Consider the following 16,423-nt stretch of genomic DNA (forward strand, 5'->3'; position numbering starts at 1 on the left):
TGCTTTATTGTACCTATTGCAAAGTGACCTGCTCCATCGAAATCAGTCGCATTGACCCGAAGACACATTTTGATTCCTAGCTTTCTAATGATATCAGGATTGTTTTTGTAGGCTACTCCAAATATTAAGCAAAATATGTCACATTATATAATGACTGTTACAGAGTCATCATTTTGAGAAAAAGGCCTTTAAAGTGTTCTCTTCTCTGGAATCCATCGATCTGATTGATTATTAGCGGAGGAAATTATCATAATACTACGGAGGGAAGATACTTTCGTTTGGATTACTGCACTCACGGGAAACACCGGCTGTTGTTATGCCTGTTGTGACGTTAAGTTACTCCGTTCTCCGTTTGTAATTATGCCGAAGCTTCAAAGTTGTATTTATCATCTGAATTTGCTGAAACAAGTTTAATATTCTGAAAGCCAAGACTTTGTTTCTTTGAAATCAGATTAAAACAAACTGTAACGGACCCTGCCGTGTTATCTATGATTATATGCCTTACATTCATAATTTCAGCGGGAGGGAGGGGGAGCGGCGCTGAGGAAGAGCAGAGTGGCCAGTGAGAGGCCAGCTGTAGTCGTCCCTTTACAAGCTTCAAAAATGCGTGTAGCTAGTGAGATTGAATATATATATAACAATAACAAATAACAAAATATACACAGCTAGATCAGATCGCGTTTTAGATGTGACTTTAGAGTAGAGAGGAATTATTGAAACGGGATTTGTACAGTTTTCCGCGGCATCTGCTGCTGCTTCCGGCGCCCTTGGTAAGAGCTACCAGGAAGGGAGTGGAGCCTGATGGGGACACTGGGGACAGAAGGTGAGGGGTAAGAGAGGCAGGAAGGGAGTGGAGCCTGATGGAGACATTGGGAACAGAAGGTGAGAGGGTAAGAGCTACCAGGAAGGGAGTGGAGCCTGATGGAGACACTGGGAACAGAAGGTGAGGGGGTTAGAGCTACCAGGAAGGGAGTGGAGCCTGATGGAGACACTGGGAACAGAAGGTGAGTGGATAAGAGAGGCAGGAAGGCCATTCTCAAGTATTTGAGTGAAACAGGATTGATTGGAATAATTTAAAACAACGTAAACAACACAATGGTATAATTCCACAAGAGGTGATTGGATGATATGGTGATACACTCTCTTGTACAGTAGGTGGCAGTATTCATCTTAAAGCTGTTTGCAATCCGCCAAAAACCGAGAGAAGAAGAAGAACCTGGATCCTCGTGGCGTCTCCTCTCTACGGTTCTCTCTCTCTCTGTGTTCCTGAGAAAGTGTGTGTGAGCTCCAGCTCTACTGGTCCATCATCTGTGTGTCTGGATAAACCTCCGAATGGACTGTGTGCTCTTTTTTCTGGAGCGTTTACCTCGGACTATAGGAGCTAGCTTAGCATGCTAGCTGGAAACACGTTAGCAACACTAGTCAGATTGAGAGTTTGATGCAGAGAGAAACGGTGTGTTTAACGGAGTCTGCAGGGAAAGGTGATCTAGGAAACATGAGTAAAGTCCAAATGCTGCTGTCGTTGAAGAAGCAGCGACTCACTGCTGCTAATGAAGAGACATTTGCTCTGTTTGAACAAATAATAGCAGAGCTCGAGGAGGAGCTGTTTCTTTCCAAAGAGGAGAAGAAGAGACTCCAGAAACTACTGGACGCTGTTTTACAGCCTCAGCTTCGGATACACAGAGCAGGTCTGTTCCCTTTACCCTTCATTAACACTTTACACTCTTCAGTAGCACTTTATTATCACATTAATAACACTTTAGACCCTTTATCAGCACTTGCTGCAGGTAGCAGATCCTGAAGTAAAAGTACAAACACCACACTGTGAAGAGTGTTCGAGCAAAGAGAGCAAACCTACCAAAATAAATATATTTATACAAATACATACATTGAATAATATGCCATTTAATGTACTGATTTAAATATGACCCATGCATGTGGGCACTAGTTGGTTAAAAGTGACATACATTGATACTTTAGTTTTAATGTTCTTCTTTATTCACCTTTTCTTTTTAAATGTGTAAAAGCAAATAAAAACAAATACTTTGGATTCATTCAAATTGCGGGAGAATAATTCATAAAGAAATCAATGAATAAATATTAGGGAAGCTCCGATCGATCGGCCACCGGACGATACTCACTCTCTACCAATCGATCGGGCTCTCAGGGGAGAGAGCGCTTCCGCTCATTTCTCCCGTGTTATTATCCACAGTTAATGTAAACCTGAATACTGTACTTCATTTGAATGTAATAATTATGTTGGTTGTTGTTTGTGTAAGCGCCAGTGAATGAGCCCATTAACTGAGTTTTAAACCTCACTTTAAGACCCCGGCCACATGAGGACGAAAACGGCTAAACGCATAGGATTAACGCAATCGCAAACAAGCTTCCGTCCACACGCAATAGTTATCCGGATAGTGTCTGCCCACACGATAATGCTCCGTTTAGCTCCAACCGCTGGAGAAGCTGCAGTACATATGCAGGAGCCTGTACGTGGCGCTGTAACTTCCTCCACAAAAGCAGCGAGTATAAAGTTCCCCCCCCGGATGTGTAAGGCACCAAACAAACAAGGTAGAAGATGGCTGATGCAAGAAAAGATCTGTTTTCTTGGACTGATGATGAGGTAGAACTTCTACTTAGGATCACATTATAATACAAAACGACTAAAATACAGGAGAATGTTGACTGGGAGTCCTGCAAGTCAAAGTATAGCGATATAGTCGATTTATTTCAGGCGCAGTATCCGACGACCGACACAGGGAAGGATTTCCCTCACCGCGTGGGCGCCATTACAAAGGCCCAGCTTGCCGCCAAGCTAAAACAAATCCGCATGAAGTACAGGCATGCGGTGGACACTGGGCGTCGGAGTGGCCAAGGACGTGTTGTGCTCATGTTTTTTGAGCTATGTGAAGAGGTCTGGGGTGGCTCGCCTGCTACGCGCAGCCTTACGTCGGGCATGGAGACGGGTGACCTGGAAGAGTCGTCTACTTCACCTCGGAGTTTGGAGCGTTCCAACGATTTGCCAGAGTCGAGCGAATCCAGCGGAAGTCTGCCAGCTGCTGCGGTTGTACAGCATCGCAGGGATCTGCTCCAGGTATGTTCATTATTTCAAGCTTAACGGACTACATACTACGATACAGTACCTTCCACAGAAAAACTGAACATGTTTAAGCTTTATAAAATTAGAAGGTATTGAGAGCTGTTGTATTTGTAAAAGTAGAAGGTATTGAAAGCTGTTGTATTTGTAAAAGTAGAAGGTATTGAAAGCTATTTCACAACATGCCTTTGGTCTTATGTTATCTGGTGGCGATGGTCCTATTGTGTAATAATACAAAAATGCTCTGGTTTATTCAAGGTGCAGCTGAACGGCCACAGAAGTGACCGCCTGAGGAGAAAACTTCCAGCTGACCATGCCATGCAGGAGGACCTCAAACTAAAAAGGAGGATGGTGGAGCTAATGGAGCAAAATCAACAAACATCCATCCGCAACGCGGAAAGCCTTCAGCAGATGAATGATAACATTCGGGAGGGCTTTTCCCTGATGAGGGAATTCATGCATGCGCAACCCCACAGTAGCAGCGGTGGACAATTCCCGGGACAGTCACCGTACCTGCATAGAAGTCCACAGCCTGCCTACACACCAAACCCCTCTACACCACACCTGCACACGATGACCTCTGACCCCCCACGGCAACCATCTCAGTTTTCCTACAGGCAGTCACTCTTTCCAGAAGACTATTAAAGCACCGAGCTTTAGTGAATATGTTTGTCCCTATTTGTGTTGCCAGTCAAGGTGTTCTATTCCTTGTTGCACTGTGAACATGTACAATGTGGACATTATAACTCTTTCAAATGTTCTTAATAAAAAAAACTTGCAAAATAACAGTCTTGTCTTTCATGTCAATGTACTCCGCAAGCACTCTTTACTGTCTTTCCCTCATTACAGTCAGTGAGATATCTATTACTGGCCAAGTTGACTAATAAAGCAGTGAGCTTCAGTTTTTTGCGTTGTAAGCCAGTTGTTTAATCCATAAGAACCCAGACCCGTTTCTACTTTTGGGAACATTAAGGAGATATAGACCACATTTCTGATAAATAACCCCCCCCTAGTGTCAAATATCTGAAATGTCACAGTGGGCTTTAATGGTAAAATAACTCATAACTTCATTAATGAGGATGCTTTTTTAGTTTAAATTGGTTTGAACATTGTTTGAACTGAAGAATAAAGGATATATTAACTTAATATAATTGAATCAGCTAAATTAACTGAGCAGATCATAATCATATTTTTAATCGTGCATATATGTCACTCCAAGTCAGGATGGAACATCAGTGTCACAGCGATGTTTGTCTCATTGGTTGTTTCATATCAATTTGACCAAGACATTTTATTATATTATGGGAACACAATATCACATGTCCTGGACCATGACCCACCAGACTGTTCAGTGTTAGGGACTTCATGAGATTGTGGGAGGGAGGCGTGAGAGTGCTTATCATGAACAATTAATTGTGATTTTATCAGAATCTTAATAAGGGGTTGTGTGATATTAATATTGCATGAGCCTCTGCTTAGATGTAAAACTGTATTATATTGTATAAAAACTGTATTATATTGTATAAAAAATCCCAACATGATAGTTAAAAAAGAATGTCTCCCTCCAATATCATTAATAATATCTCAACAGCAATATCAGTCTAAATAGAATGAACTACTTATGTTTTACAAATCATTTAGACCTACTTAGAGTACTAAAATGTGACAAAGAAACTATATCAAAGCCCCCCTTCTAACCCTCAGTAACACTTAATATGTTTCTCCTTTAAAAACTTCAGCAACAAACTGTTAGCCAGCCTGTTGTTGCGTGTGGCAGAAAACCCCACTGCACATGTCGTTGTGTCCCTGAGACGCTTCACCCCAAATTGCTCCTGTGGGAATTGCCCACAGTATTGAGTATGTAAGTCGCTTTGGATAAAAGCGTCTAACAAGTGACATGTAATGTAATGAGATAAAATAAAGGCTAAAGCTTTATAAGGAGCTTTCCAGACCATTAAAGTTCATGTGACACCGTGCCACGTTGGGTCCTTATGGGAAAGTATAAATATATGATACTGCGTTTGCACATTTGTTGCACTTTATGTTCAAAGAAAGTCTGGAAGTAGTTGCAGCCAATTTTATTTTTAATTTCACACTTTGAACATTGGAGAATCACATATTTTGTAGCGTAATGTTACATACATTAAGAAGTACTAAGTACAAAAAAAAAAAAAACTGTCACTGAAGGAGCTGCACAGTGAATGTAACAAAGAATGTTTATTAGATCTTAACACAGTAACCTTCCCAAAAAAAATACTACAGAAAGACTGTAAAAAAAATACAGTCTGTCTTTTATGTAGTCCTAAGGGTCAATGTAAGCCGTAAGCACTCTCCTCACTCTCTTTCCCTCCCCCTCATTACAGTCAGTGAGATACCTATTGCTCTGTGTGGGAGGCTGTACATCCCTTTCACCTTGAATTATTCCCACCACAGATTGATCATCCACAGCCTCCTTACTGGCCTCACAAAAATTGTGGAGGACAAAGCAGGAGTAAATGACATGGGGCAGTTCATCCATGTTTATGTCCATAGGCCTTCTGAGTGCAGCAAATCTGGCCTTGAGGCGACCAAAAGCACACTCAATGACCATACGTGCCCTACACAAAGTTAGCCCAAAGTACTGTTCCTGAACTGTGGAGCCACCGGTTGCATATTCCTTCATCAGGTACGGCAGCAGCGGGTAGGCTGGATCCCCAAGAAGATAAATTGGTATGGCCTCCTCCTCATCCACAATCCGTTTTCTCAGAGCAGGGATCTTTCCAGTTTTCAAGTACATGTTTAGCTTTGAGTTAGCAAAGACCCGTGCATCATGCACACTCCCAGGCCACTTTACCACGACATCCATGAATCGGTACTTGTAATCACACACGGCCTGTACATTAAGGGAATATCTGCCTTTCCTATTGATGTAGTCAGTGGAGTTGTTAGATGGCTGCTTGATTTCGATGTGGGTTCCGTCCACTGCTCCTAAACATTGTGGCATGCGATGCGCACAATGGAACCCCTCAACCAGATCCGCGGTCTCGGGCTCAGTAAAAGGCAGCTTGATATATTTTGGACCCAGGTGGATGGAGATCGCTCTGCATGTCTGCCTAATAATGAGGGACAAAGCCTGGCGCGAAACCCCGAAGGCGTTAGCAGTCTTCCGCATCCTTCCCCCATCGCTCAGGTAATACAGCATTAACGCAACCATTTTCAGTGGATCAATCGGTGCCCTCATGTTTGAGGTTTTCTTTTCGATATATGGGCGCAGTTCTTCGGTCAGGGCGACGACAGAGGCTCTGGACATGCGGAAGTTCTCCCTCCATTCATCATCCACGACAACGCCATTGACAAAATTGTCCCACCAAGTGCTGCTTCTGCCCGGTCTTACCCAAAATCTTCGCCTGGTTGCCCTTCTGGTTATTCCCCGCTGTAGTGTTAGCAATATGTAGGTCATGTTCTCCATGTCCTGTTTTTGCTGATGGAGGGTCTGCTGTAGATGTTGCACAAACAACTGTAGCATGGTCAGTAGCGTCCGGAGCACGATAGCAACTCTGCGATCCGCCATTGTTGTTGTTGTTGTTGGTGGCGAAACACATCAGCAATGGCGCGGGGTAAGCGGAGGTGAGCAGAAGAGGTGGGGAGAGACGGGGCTATTGCGCAATCACTATCAGAACATGTTTTGTATAGGGCGCACACACAGAGCCGTTTGACCCCCCAGAGCGTTGCGTATGCCGTTCGATCCACCTTGGGACCCGTTGTCGTTTCCTCAGTCGTTTAGTGCCGTATTCGGTCGTCCTCGTATGGCCGAATGGTCTATATGACACTAAACAGTAACGCAAACGGCCGTATTCGTCCTCGTGTGGCCGGGGCATAAATGGAAGATCCCCATAGGCCCCGCCCACTCGATTGGATCGGCGATCGGTATCGGCCGATGCTGATTCCGGCGATTGGCGATCTGCCCCAAAATTGGCGATCAGAGCATCCCTAATAAATATGTTCAATAATAAATTAAATCTAAATATAATCTAAAATGTTACTTGATAAAGAATAGTACAAAGGTCATTAAATAATTAAAACATTAATATAAATTAATGTAAAATCTCATCAACCAATCAATTATTGCCAACATGTATTTATGATATATTCTGTATATTTATATTCTTATTTAAGTAAAAGTATGTAAGTATTATTAGAGACAGGTACTTTATTATAATAATTAAAATGTATTACGGAAGACCAAACCTACCAAAATAAATATATTTATAAAAATACATATTGTGTAGTGATCACTTATTAACACACTGACATATAATTCACTCATGGAACTACAGGTTGGGGGTATTGTTTCCGCACAGACATATATGTGGTTACCTATTTATATATTGTGTGCCCTCCTGGTTTCTTTCTCTTGTCTTCCCGGGCTGTCACCCGACAAGATGTCCGTTTCTGCTGCTCATTAAAGCCAGCTACATACCTTCGATGCACCGCCTCCGACTGCTATCTCCCGGCACTACAACATTGAATAATATGCCATTTAATGTACTGATTTAAATATGACCCATGCATGTGGGCACTAGTTGGTTAAATGTGACATACATTGATACTTTAGTTTTAAAGTGCTTCTTTATTCACCTTTTCTTTTTAAATGTGTAAAAGCAAATAAAAACAAATACTTTTGATTAATTCAAATTGCGGGAGAATAATTCATAAAGAAATCAATGAATAAATATTAGGGATGCGCCAATCGATCGGCCACCGATCGATATCGGCCGATACTCACTCGCTACCGATCGATCGGGCGCTCTAAAAATGCCGATCGCGAGAGCCGATCGCATGACGTAAAATGATGACGTAAAATACATGACACTTTTCTCTGTGCGCGGCAAAACAAGCTCGCCAAAATGGCTTCACCAGTCTGGCAGTATTTTAAGGTGTCCGAAAAGGACAATAAAATAGAGGCAGAAATCCTGCAGCTCCACCCGCTGTGACGGACCTGTGAGCGGAGCGAACCACACACTAATGGCGCGTTTCCACTGCAGCGGGTAGCTCACTTTAAGCGTGCCGAGCCGTGCGGGGCCCGTTTTTTCCCCCCACTTGGCTTAGTACCGGCTAGCGGGTCCTAATTCACAGTTTTTCTGGCCCCATAAATTCGTGGTTATAGGGCCAGGAACAACCAGGCTGAGTCGGGCTGAGTATGCTAAACTAGAGAGAGAATCGCTGGCAAGGGGGCTACAACTACAACAAGATGAACATATTTGACCGTGATTTAATTGTAATACACGTTTCAAAATTAAAAATATAGGCCTAACCAAACCGAGCGAGGCCTGCAGTGGAAACGCGCCATAAGAGTTAGACCTAACACACTTAGCTATTTGATCTACCTCTGGAACAAGCTAAACTAGTTGTACATATGTTTATTCTTCACTGTCGGGTCACTCATTACTGGATCAGTGAGCTGCATGAGATACTGACAGGCTGTCGAGAGAGGGGGAGAGGGAGAGGGAGGGAGGGAGAGAGACAATTTCTCCCGTGTTATTATCCACAGTTAATGTAAACTTAAATAATGTACTTAATTTGAATGTAATGATTATGTTGGTTGTTGTTTGTGGAAGCGTGAATGAGCCCTGTCGTGACTTCCTTCCTTGTTTTTACATCAAGCCACTAGACCATGGATGTATAATAAGAACTGGATACAGCGTGGGAGGCAGGGCCTCATTCATTCCTATGAGAGTTGCTCATTGGCGCATGATGATAAAATGGCCCAACTTTTGAGAGAGCGAAACGTCACAGAATACCCGGCATGCCTGAGAAGTACCCGTATGTGCGCTCTTAGCGCATGCCTAACTTTATCCATGCCCCCCAAAAGGCTCGTTCACGTCAATTTGCGTACACGTAACAGCACCGCGCATTCATGACAGCATGGTAATGGATTGTTATTATGATGGCTTTGATATTAACAAGGCGGCAGTTAGCAGCTAGCGGCTAGCTAGTAATTATGCTAATTTGCACATCAATCGTTATGTACTTTTATATTACGCTGTATCAGGATCTAGTGATATCCATGCAACAGAGCTTCATTTAGCATGAAATAATTATTGCACTGTATATATATATATATATATATATATATCCATCTATCTTCTCCCGCTTATCCGTGGTCGGGTCGCGGGGGTAGCAGTTCCAGCAGAGAGCCCCAAACTTTCCTTTCCCTGGCCACATCAACCAGCTCTGACTGGGGGATCCCAAGGCACTCCCAGGCCAGTGAAGAGATATAATCCCTCCACCTGGTCCTAGGTCTACCCCTTGGTCTCTTCCCAGCTGGACGTGCCTGGAACACCTCCCTAGGGAGGCGCCCAGGTGGCATCCTAACTAGGTGCCCGAACCACCTCAAATGGCTCCTTTCGGTCATCCTCCCGGATGACCGAACTTCTCACCTTATCCCTAAGGGTGACACCAGCCACCCTGCGGAGAAAACCCATCTCGACCGCTTGTATCCGCGATCTCGTTCTTTCGGTGATGACCCAATTTAGAGACAATGGACGTCCATTCTCGGGAGACGTCTGACAGTGGTGCGGTTGCCCAAAGTGACAGACCTCATTTTACCTCTATTTAGAGGTAATGGACGTCCACTCTCGGGAGAGAGACCTCCAGCATGTGTCCCTGAAATGGGGACTCAGGTTATTTCACACATCCAGGACAGAGACTGGGGAAATCACCTTTCTGTGGCCCCTCCAAGACCCCCAAAGGACAGACTACAGACCTCCAGCATGTCTCCCTCCATGGGCACTCTGCTTATTTTACACCTCCAGGAGAGAGACCAGTAATGGCACCTCTATGTGGCCCGTCACAGAGCCCCAAAGGACGGACTAATGACCTCCAGCATGTCTCCCTCACATGCGCACTTCCATAACCTTGGACACCGTGAGTCCCCGGGCCCCCGGACTTAAGCACTCCCCCACAGACTAAACCCAGATGATCACACCCTACAGAACCTCATGCCCCTGGTAACACTTAAAGGTGGTGGATTTTGTGGTCCTTTACTGTCAGCCCTTCTTCACGGCACCACCACCCCCCTTCTGTGGAGGATATTCTCATGCTCCTGGCAAAATGACAGGCTAAAACCGAGGAATAAGTGTTTGAAAGGCGGGGAAAAGTTGTTTAAAATAGTCTGATACCTCCAGGGCGCATCACCGCATTTTACAAGCCAGGGAAGGTGTATGAATCCTGGGTAAACTTTGTTTAAATAGTCTGATACCTGGCACTGTATCAACCCCTGGGAATCTTCAAGGTTATATAAATGTTTTTTTATTTATTTAATTATCACACGATTTTTACAAAAACAGTATACACAATATGCATAATAAACATGATTAGCGGGGGCCCGTCTAACTTGTACGGTGCACCGGGGAAAAAAGGCTGAGTCCACGGCCCCTACCCCCACATCAGGAGTATCAACCGGCCCTGAAGAAGAGGTATCGCTGCTCTCTGCCCCTGAGCCCTCTTCGGAGGTATCTGACGGTGGTAGAACTCCTTCCGATGATGCTGCTGCAGCTGCTGCCGCCCTGAACATGGAGCGGATCTTCAATCCCTCCTTTATTCCAGGCGTATTCGCGTAGAACCGGTCTGCAGTGCTTACGTCGTGACACATAAACCTGGCGAGAATCGACCTGCTTTCTGGATCTTGGTGATGCTTGATATTGTCAGCCAGGGCAGTGCGCAGGATTGTGAAGGTGACGGCTGTTTCTAGCCCAGCATCAGCCCAAGCCCTCTTCAAGTGAGCGTTCAGGTTCTTGGAGGCATGCTTCCCCGTTGTGAAAAGGAAGAATTCATTCTGAGGACCCGACAAGCCCTCTTTTATCCCCATCCACCGCATGACCCAGCTAAACTCCTTTACTGTAAGCACCAGCTGTGCTTCGCCAAATGTCTTGGCAGTCTTGTGATCCTGCACATGGATGATGTAGCCCTCAGCAGTGCCCCTTCTGTCCGCCTCCAAGACCTCAGTGTTGGTCATGTTTGCGTACACACCCGGATGGTGGCTATACAGGAGGCTCCAATGGAGGGTTAGATAGCTATATAGCAGGTACTGGGGGATTGAGGTCGGATTGCAAGCCATCAGGTCAAGGAGATCAGGGATGCGCTTCTCAGCGGCCGCCATGGCGGCGAGAAGCTCCGCCTGGCTCGGCAGACGATCCAGCTTGTTCCTCTTCACCTTAAACTGGTGGACAGTGATAGACTTTTTCAAGTTGTTCATGTTGGCTTTCACCTCTCTGATGATGTGGGTCATATCAGACTGGGTGAGCCTGCACCCCCGGAGTTTTGACTCAGACAAGTACCTCAGGAAATGGTTCACATTCTTCAGGAACAACAGCGATGTTGTGACTGCCCGGCCCGACTTTACAATATACTCGCTCCAGCCACGGACCCTCTTCGTGTCTTTTAGGAACAGCCAATCGGACAGCCGGTTAACACCATGGGCCATGAATACGAGGAAGTTCTTTATCCGGCTGACCTTGGACAGACAATTTTATTTCTGTTTTACTGTCGGTGCGACACCCTCACAATGATCCCTGTATGTCTGAATGTACGTCTTCATGCTTTGAGGCAACGTGATTTCACGCTTGGTATTCTCCCGTCCCTTCCCAGTGGACCAGTGAGGAGAGGGCCAGTCCTTAGCCAGATTAGCTTTCAGCTTATTGTAGACGGACGCACGGGTCTTCTGGCATACAGGGGTCTCACTGCCGGAGGCTGCTGGGGACCGCATGAGAGTCTTGACCGGGGTCTTGAGAGGGGTCTCATTACCGGAGGCTGCTGGGGAGCGCATGAGAGTCTTGACCGGGTCTCATTACCGGAGGCTGCTGGGGAGCGCATGAGAGTCTTGACCGGGGTCTTGAGAGGGGTCTATGGGGGGGTACACACTAAGCCCGAACCGATCAGAGGTTGTTATCAAAAGATACGAATTAGAAGCACTATCTGACAATTCTGGTGGAAAGTTGAATAATATGGATATAAAATCAATCCTTTGAGTGACGCAATTGATATTCATAGCAAATATTCCCTGCTATATGTAGTACACTGGTGTAGAATTTCAGTTAAATTAATAGCACTTTTTTGACAATTTCTGACCATTGTACAGTAAGTAGCTTGCAATAATTGACAAGTTGCTTACTGTAATCCATTGTACAGTAAGCAATTTGTGAATTACTGGCTCTGCAGCAGCTTTACTTGCGATTGAGAAACACTCACTCATTCTCTTAATTCAACAAAATTCATTCACAGAAGAATAAATGAAGAGTTTGGTTCCAAAACGTGATAAACACCACTTTTGAAAAAAATGAGTTGCCGCCGAAATCAGTATTGTATTTCGTCGGTATTGAAAAGTCAACATTCAATTTTCCGCAAAACGCGATATCCGCCGTGTTATTCTGTCCTGTTTTCTCACTTTCTTTCCAAACAGCGACAAACGCCAGTCTCCCTTCTCTACAGAATGCGATACATCCGCTCAACCAATCACAGCGCACCATTCCACGCACCTCAACCAATCACAGAGCATTCCACGCAGTGTAAACAATAATGGCGGCACCCTGAATGTACCGGCTTTTGTCAAATATCTACTTCAACAAACAATAAAAACATGAATAATTTTGACGGCATTGATGAACCTGTGGTGGTTTCTGCGGTGGGGAAGAAACGCAAGCCATCGAAATGTAATCATGTACGTGAGGAGATTAAGAAAATGAGACACTCGGGAGGAGGAAAAATGACGGCTGTCGCTTGTTATCATTCTCATACAAAAGCAAACTTCTGTCACGCAGACACATTGACCCCAGGGGATCTATTAAAAAAACGTTCAGTGTTTTTACTCTGGATCTACTAAAATCGAGCAGGATCAAGTCCTTTTGCAGCTGATCACTGTCAAAAAAGTTCAGCGGAGACGTCCAAAGGTTGTCAACAGCGATATGCAGAAGGATAGGGAGGTCACATTTGCTGACCGAAGATCATCCCACAAAAATTCCTGTCTGCAAGGCCACCTTTTGCAGCGTTTTGGGTGAGTTTAATTTTGATTTACGAATTATATTATTCATACAGGACTGCCTGCTCTTAAAACGTGTGGATCATTAAACGACGCTATGTTGATGTGATAGGCTGGACTACACAGGCTATATAATGACAGCTTAATTCACAACAAGCACATCACTGGCTTTTCAATGCAGCCTGATGTGTAGCCTAGGTTATATCATGAAGTGAACAAGGCACAATTAAGCTTTTCTGTTGAATCTTTAATGTTTAAGTTTCTTGCTATTTTTTTGTTTGTTTTCATGTTAAAATGTAGCCTACTTAAGGAATTAGTATCACTTAGCCTACTTAAGGAATTAGTATCACTTAGCCTAGAGCTGTCTGATGTATTGCTTGGGCACACATTCTTTACACAGATATAGTTATATGAATGCAATGGATTTATAGTATGCACAAGACAATCGTACAACGTACAGCACTAATATGAATGTAACATGGCAAAGATGAATGTGATTTTGGAATATCTGTGGTCTAATGTGATATTGTTGTTCATGTTCATGATACATTTCCCTCACATATAATGTTTTATTGTTGTAATGAATGTGTAGCATTAACAAGATGACCCGTTAAATACATTTTGGGAGCGATGATTGATGTATTTTTGGCCCAGTGCCCATATATAAGTTTAGTATTGACCAAGTTCAGAGGTTTTCATATGTATCAACTGACTTACTGTTATATATTTTTGCACAGTTTCAATATGAAAAATAAAATGGATCTATTGCATTTTGGAGGGAAAAAAACGTGTCATGTATTTATTGCATTTTGGGGAAAAAATGATCAGTTTTTAAAATAAATCTTTGAAAATCAAATTCTGGATTTTAATTTGTAATGTTATTGTGAAAGTTTGAAACAGAAAATAGTGGTTTTCACTTGCCACTTTTCCTGGTAAAGAAAATACATTTTTACTCAAATTAATCAACATGGATTTATAGCGTTTTGGAACCAAACTCTTCAAATATTGACTATCCCAGGCAAGATTTGTGTGTGTGTGTGTGTGTGTGTGTGTGTGTGTGTGTGTGTGTGTGTGTGTGTGTGTGTGTGTGTGTGTGTGGTGTGTGTGTGTGTGTGTGTGTGTGTGTGTGTGTGTGTGTGTGTGTGTGTGTGTGTGTGTGTGTGTGTGTGTGTGTGTGTGTGTGTGTGTGTGTGTGTGTGTGTGATGTGTGTGTGTGTGTGTGTGTGTGTGTGTGTGTGTGTGTGTGTGTGTGTGTGTGTGTGTGTGTGTGTGTGTGTGTGTGTGTGTGTGTGTGTGGTGTGTGTGTGTGTGTGTGTGTGTGTGTGTGTGTGTGTGTGTGTGTGTGTGTGTGTGTGTGTGTGTGTGTGTGTGTGTGTGTGTGTGTGTGTGTGTGTGTGTGTGTGTGTGTGTGTGTGTGTGTGTGTGGTCATTTCCGCTCACATTGAAGTGCTAGGAATTGTGTTGTAGGTCATTACAATTTTGTGTGTTAAACCGGCTATTTAAGTTTCTGAAAGTGATGTATGTTGTTAAGTGTCAATGTGAGTATATTATTAACCCATTTTTGTTAAGTTTCCACCGTAAGAAATTGTATTTTTCAGTAATATTTACGGTGTGTTTTTTGGCGGGAAATAGACACGATCTGGGTCATTTTCATGTCAACACTCTCTGACTTTTGTAGGGTAAATGTCAAACTTGGTGACTTTTCCTAAAACGGGTATATTAATCATCGAGTGAATTTTGGGGCTTGGGGAATTAAGAGAGAGGGAAAAATATATACTTTGCCGCCAGACCCCATTGCCAAGCAACACTTATTGTCAGTGACGGCGCCAGGGTATGAGAAATGGCTTTGCCCTACCTTAGCCTGACCATGAAAAAGTATGTTAAAGTAAGCATGTTGAGAACACGGATTGCGAAAATCTACCGGTCGTGTCCACAACACACAAACTGATCCTGCTGTAACAACAAGTGCACGTTACTGACGCAATATGGTTGAGACCATTCGGGCTTATTCTAGAGGGGTGCAAGGAATAGTCTAAGTAGTGGGGGAGTTTTATACACTAAAGGTGTGAAAATTATTTCGCTTTATAATATCAGCGTGGTCGCGGTCAGATCAAAATGCCTCCGAATGCAGCCACACCCCGTTGCCAGGCAACCCTTATAGGTCACGCAGCTCTGTGATCACCTGAAGCTCAGCCGCTGTAATGGACCGGTGAGCGGAGCAAAACACACGTTTCAAGTTAGACCAAACACACGTGGCTATTTTATCTACCTCTGGAACAAGCTAAACTAAGAAATCAATGAATACATATTAGGGATGCTCCGATCGATCGGCCACCGATCGATATCGGACGATACTCACTCTCTACCGATTGATCAGGCTCTAAGGAGAGGGGGAGAGAGGGAGAGCGCTTCCGCTCATTTCTCACGTGTTATTATCCACAGTTAATGTAAACCTGAATAATGTACTTCATTTGAATGTAGTAATTATGTTGGTTGTTGTTTGTGGAAGCTCCAGTGAATGAGCCCCATTAACTGAGTTTTAAACATCACTTTAAATGGAAGATCCCCATAGGCCCCGCCCACTCGATCTGATCGGTATTGGCCGATGCTGATTCCGGCGATTGGCGATCGGCCCCAAAATTGGCGATCGGAGCATCCCTAATAAATATGTTCAATAATAAAATAAATCTACATCTAAAATGTTACTTGGTAAAGAATAGGGGTAACTCGTACAAAGGTCATTAAGTAATTAAAACATTAATATAAATGAATGTAAAATCTCATCAATCAATTATTGCCAACATGTATTTATAATATATTCTGTATATATATACACAGAATATATATATTTTTGAGAGAGATATACACTAGTATTAGATGCAGTCAAAAGTTGACACAATCTTCTCTTTCGAAGTTTTTATTTAAATTGGTTCTACTTTCTAGATTTATACTGAAGACATCAAAACTATAAAATAACACATTAAAGGTGGGGTAGTTAATTTTGGAGAAACCAGCTCGAGTGGCTAGAATTTGAAAATACACAACCTGAAAAATCTGCCACTTCCTCACAGAGCCCCTCCTCCAACACACACGAACACGCACATGACCAATGAGGGCACAAGATCAGTTTGTGCACAGATGGAAGGCTGACAGGCAGGTAGGCCATCCAGTTACTTTAGCCGGGCCGGCTCCGATGATTGGTCGTGCTTTTTACAGTACTACGACTTCCACAGATGACATGTTTTTATGGATTTTTTGTCAAAGCACTTAAGATATTCATTGCTATCGGGATGTTAAGAGCATTCCATGGA

At 43.6% G+C, this 16,423-nt stretch overlaps 1 protein-coding gene across 1 annotated transcript; it reads left to right on the forward strand.

Annotated features, from left to right (window-relative positions):
- The first annotated feature begins 1,764 nt into the window (after window positions 1-1,764).
- On the forward strand, window positions 1,765-6,716 carry LOC117536402. The gene is made up of 2 exons (XM_034201246.1): window positions 1,765-3,094; window positions 3,356-6,716. The coding sequence occupies exons 1-2, from the start codon at window positions 2,831-2,833 to the stop codon at window positions 3,740-3,742; spliced, it is 651 nt and encodes a 216-aa protein (XP_034057137.1). The 5' UTR covers window positions 1,765-2,830; the 3' UTR covers window positions 3,743-6,716.
- Window positions 6,717-16,423: the final 9,707 nt, after the last annotated feature.

This window comes from Gymnodraco acuticeps, unplaced genomic scaffold (assembly GCF_902827175.1).
Source record: "Gymnodraco acuticeps unplaced genomic scaffold, fGymAcu1.1, whole genome shotgun sequence".
NCBI lineage: Eukaryota > Metazoa > Chordata > Actinopteri > Perciformes > Bathydraconidae > Gymnodraco > Gymnodraco acuticeps.

Coding starts and splice junctions, on each gene's coding strand:
- LOC117536402 (XM_034201246.1), top strand. CDS start 2,831: ATGAAGTACAGGCATGCGGTGGACACTGGGCGTCGGAGTGGCCAAGGA. Junction 3,095..3,355: donor ATCGCAGGGATCTGCTCCAG/GTATGTTCATTA, acceptor GGTTTATTCAAG/GTGCAGCTGAACGGCCACAG.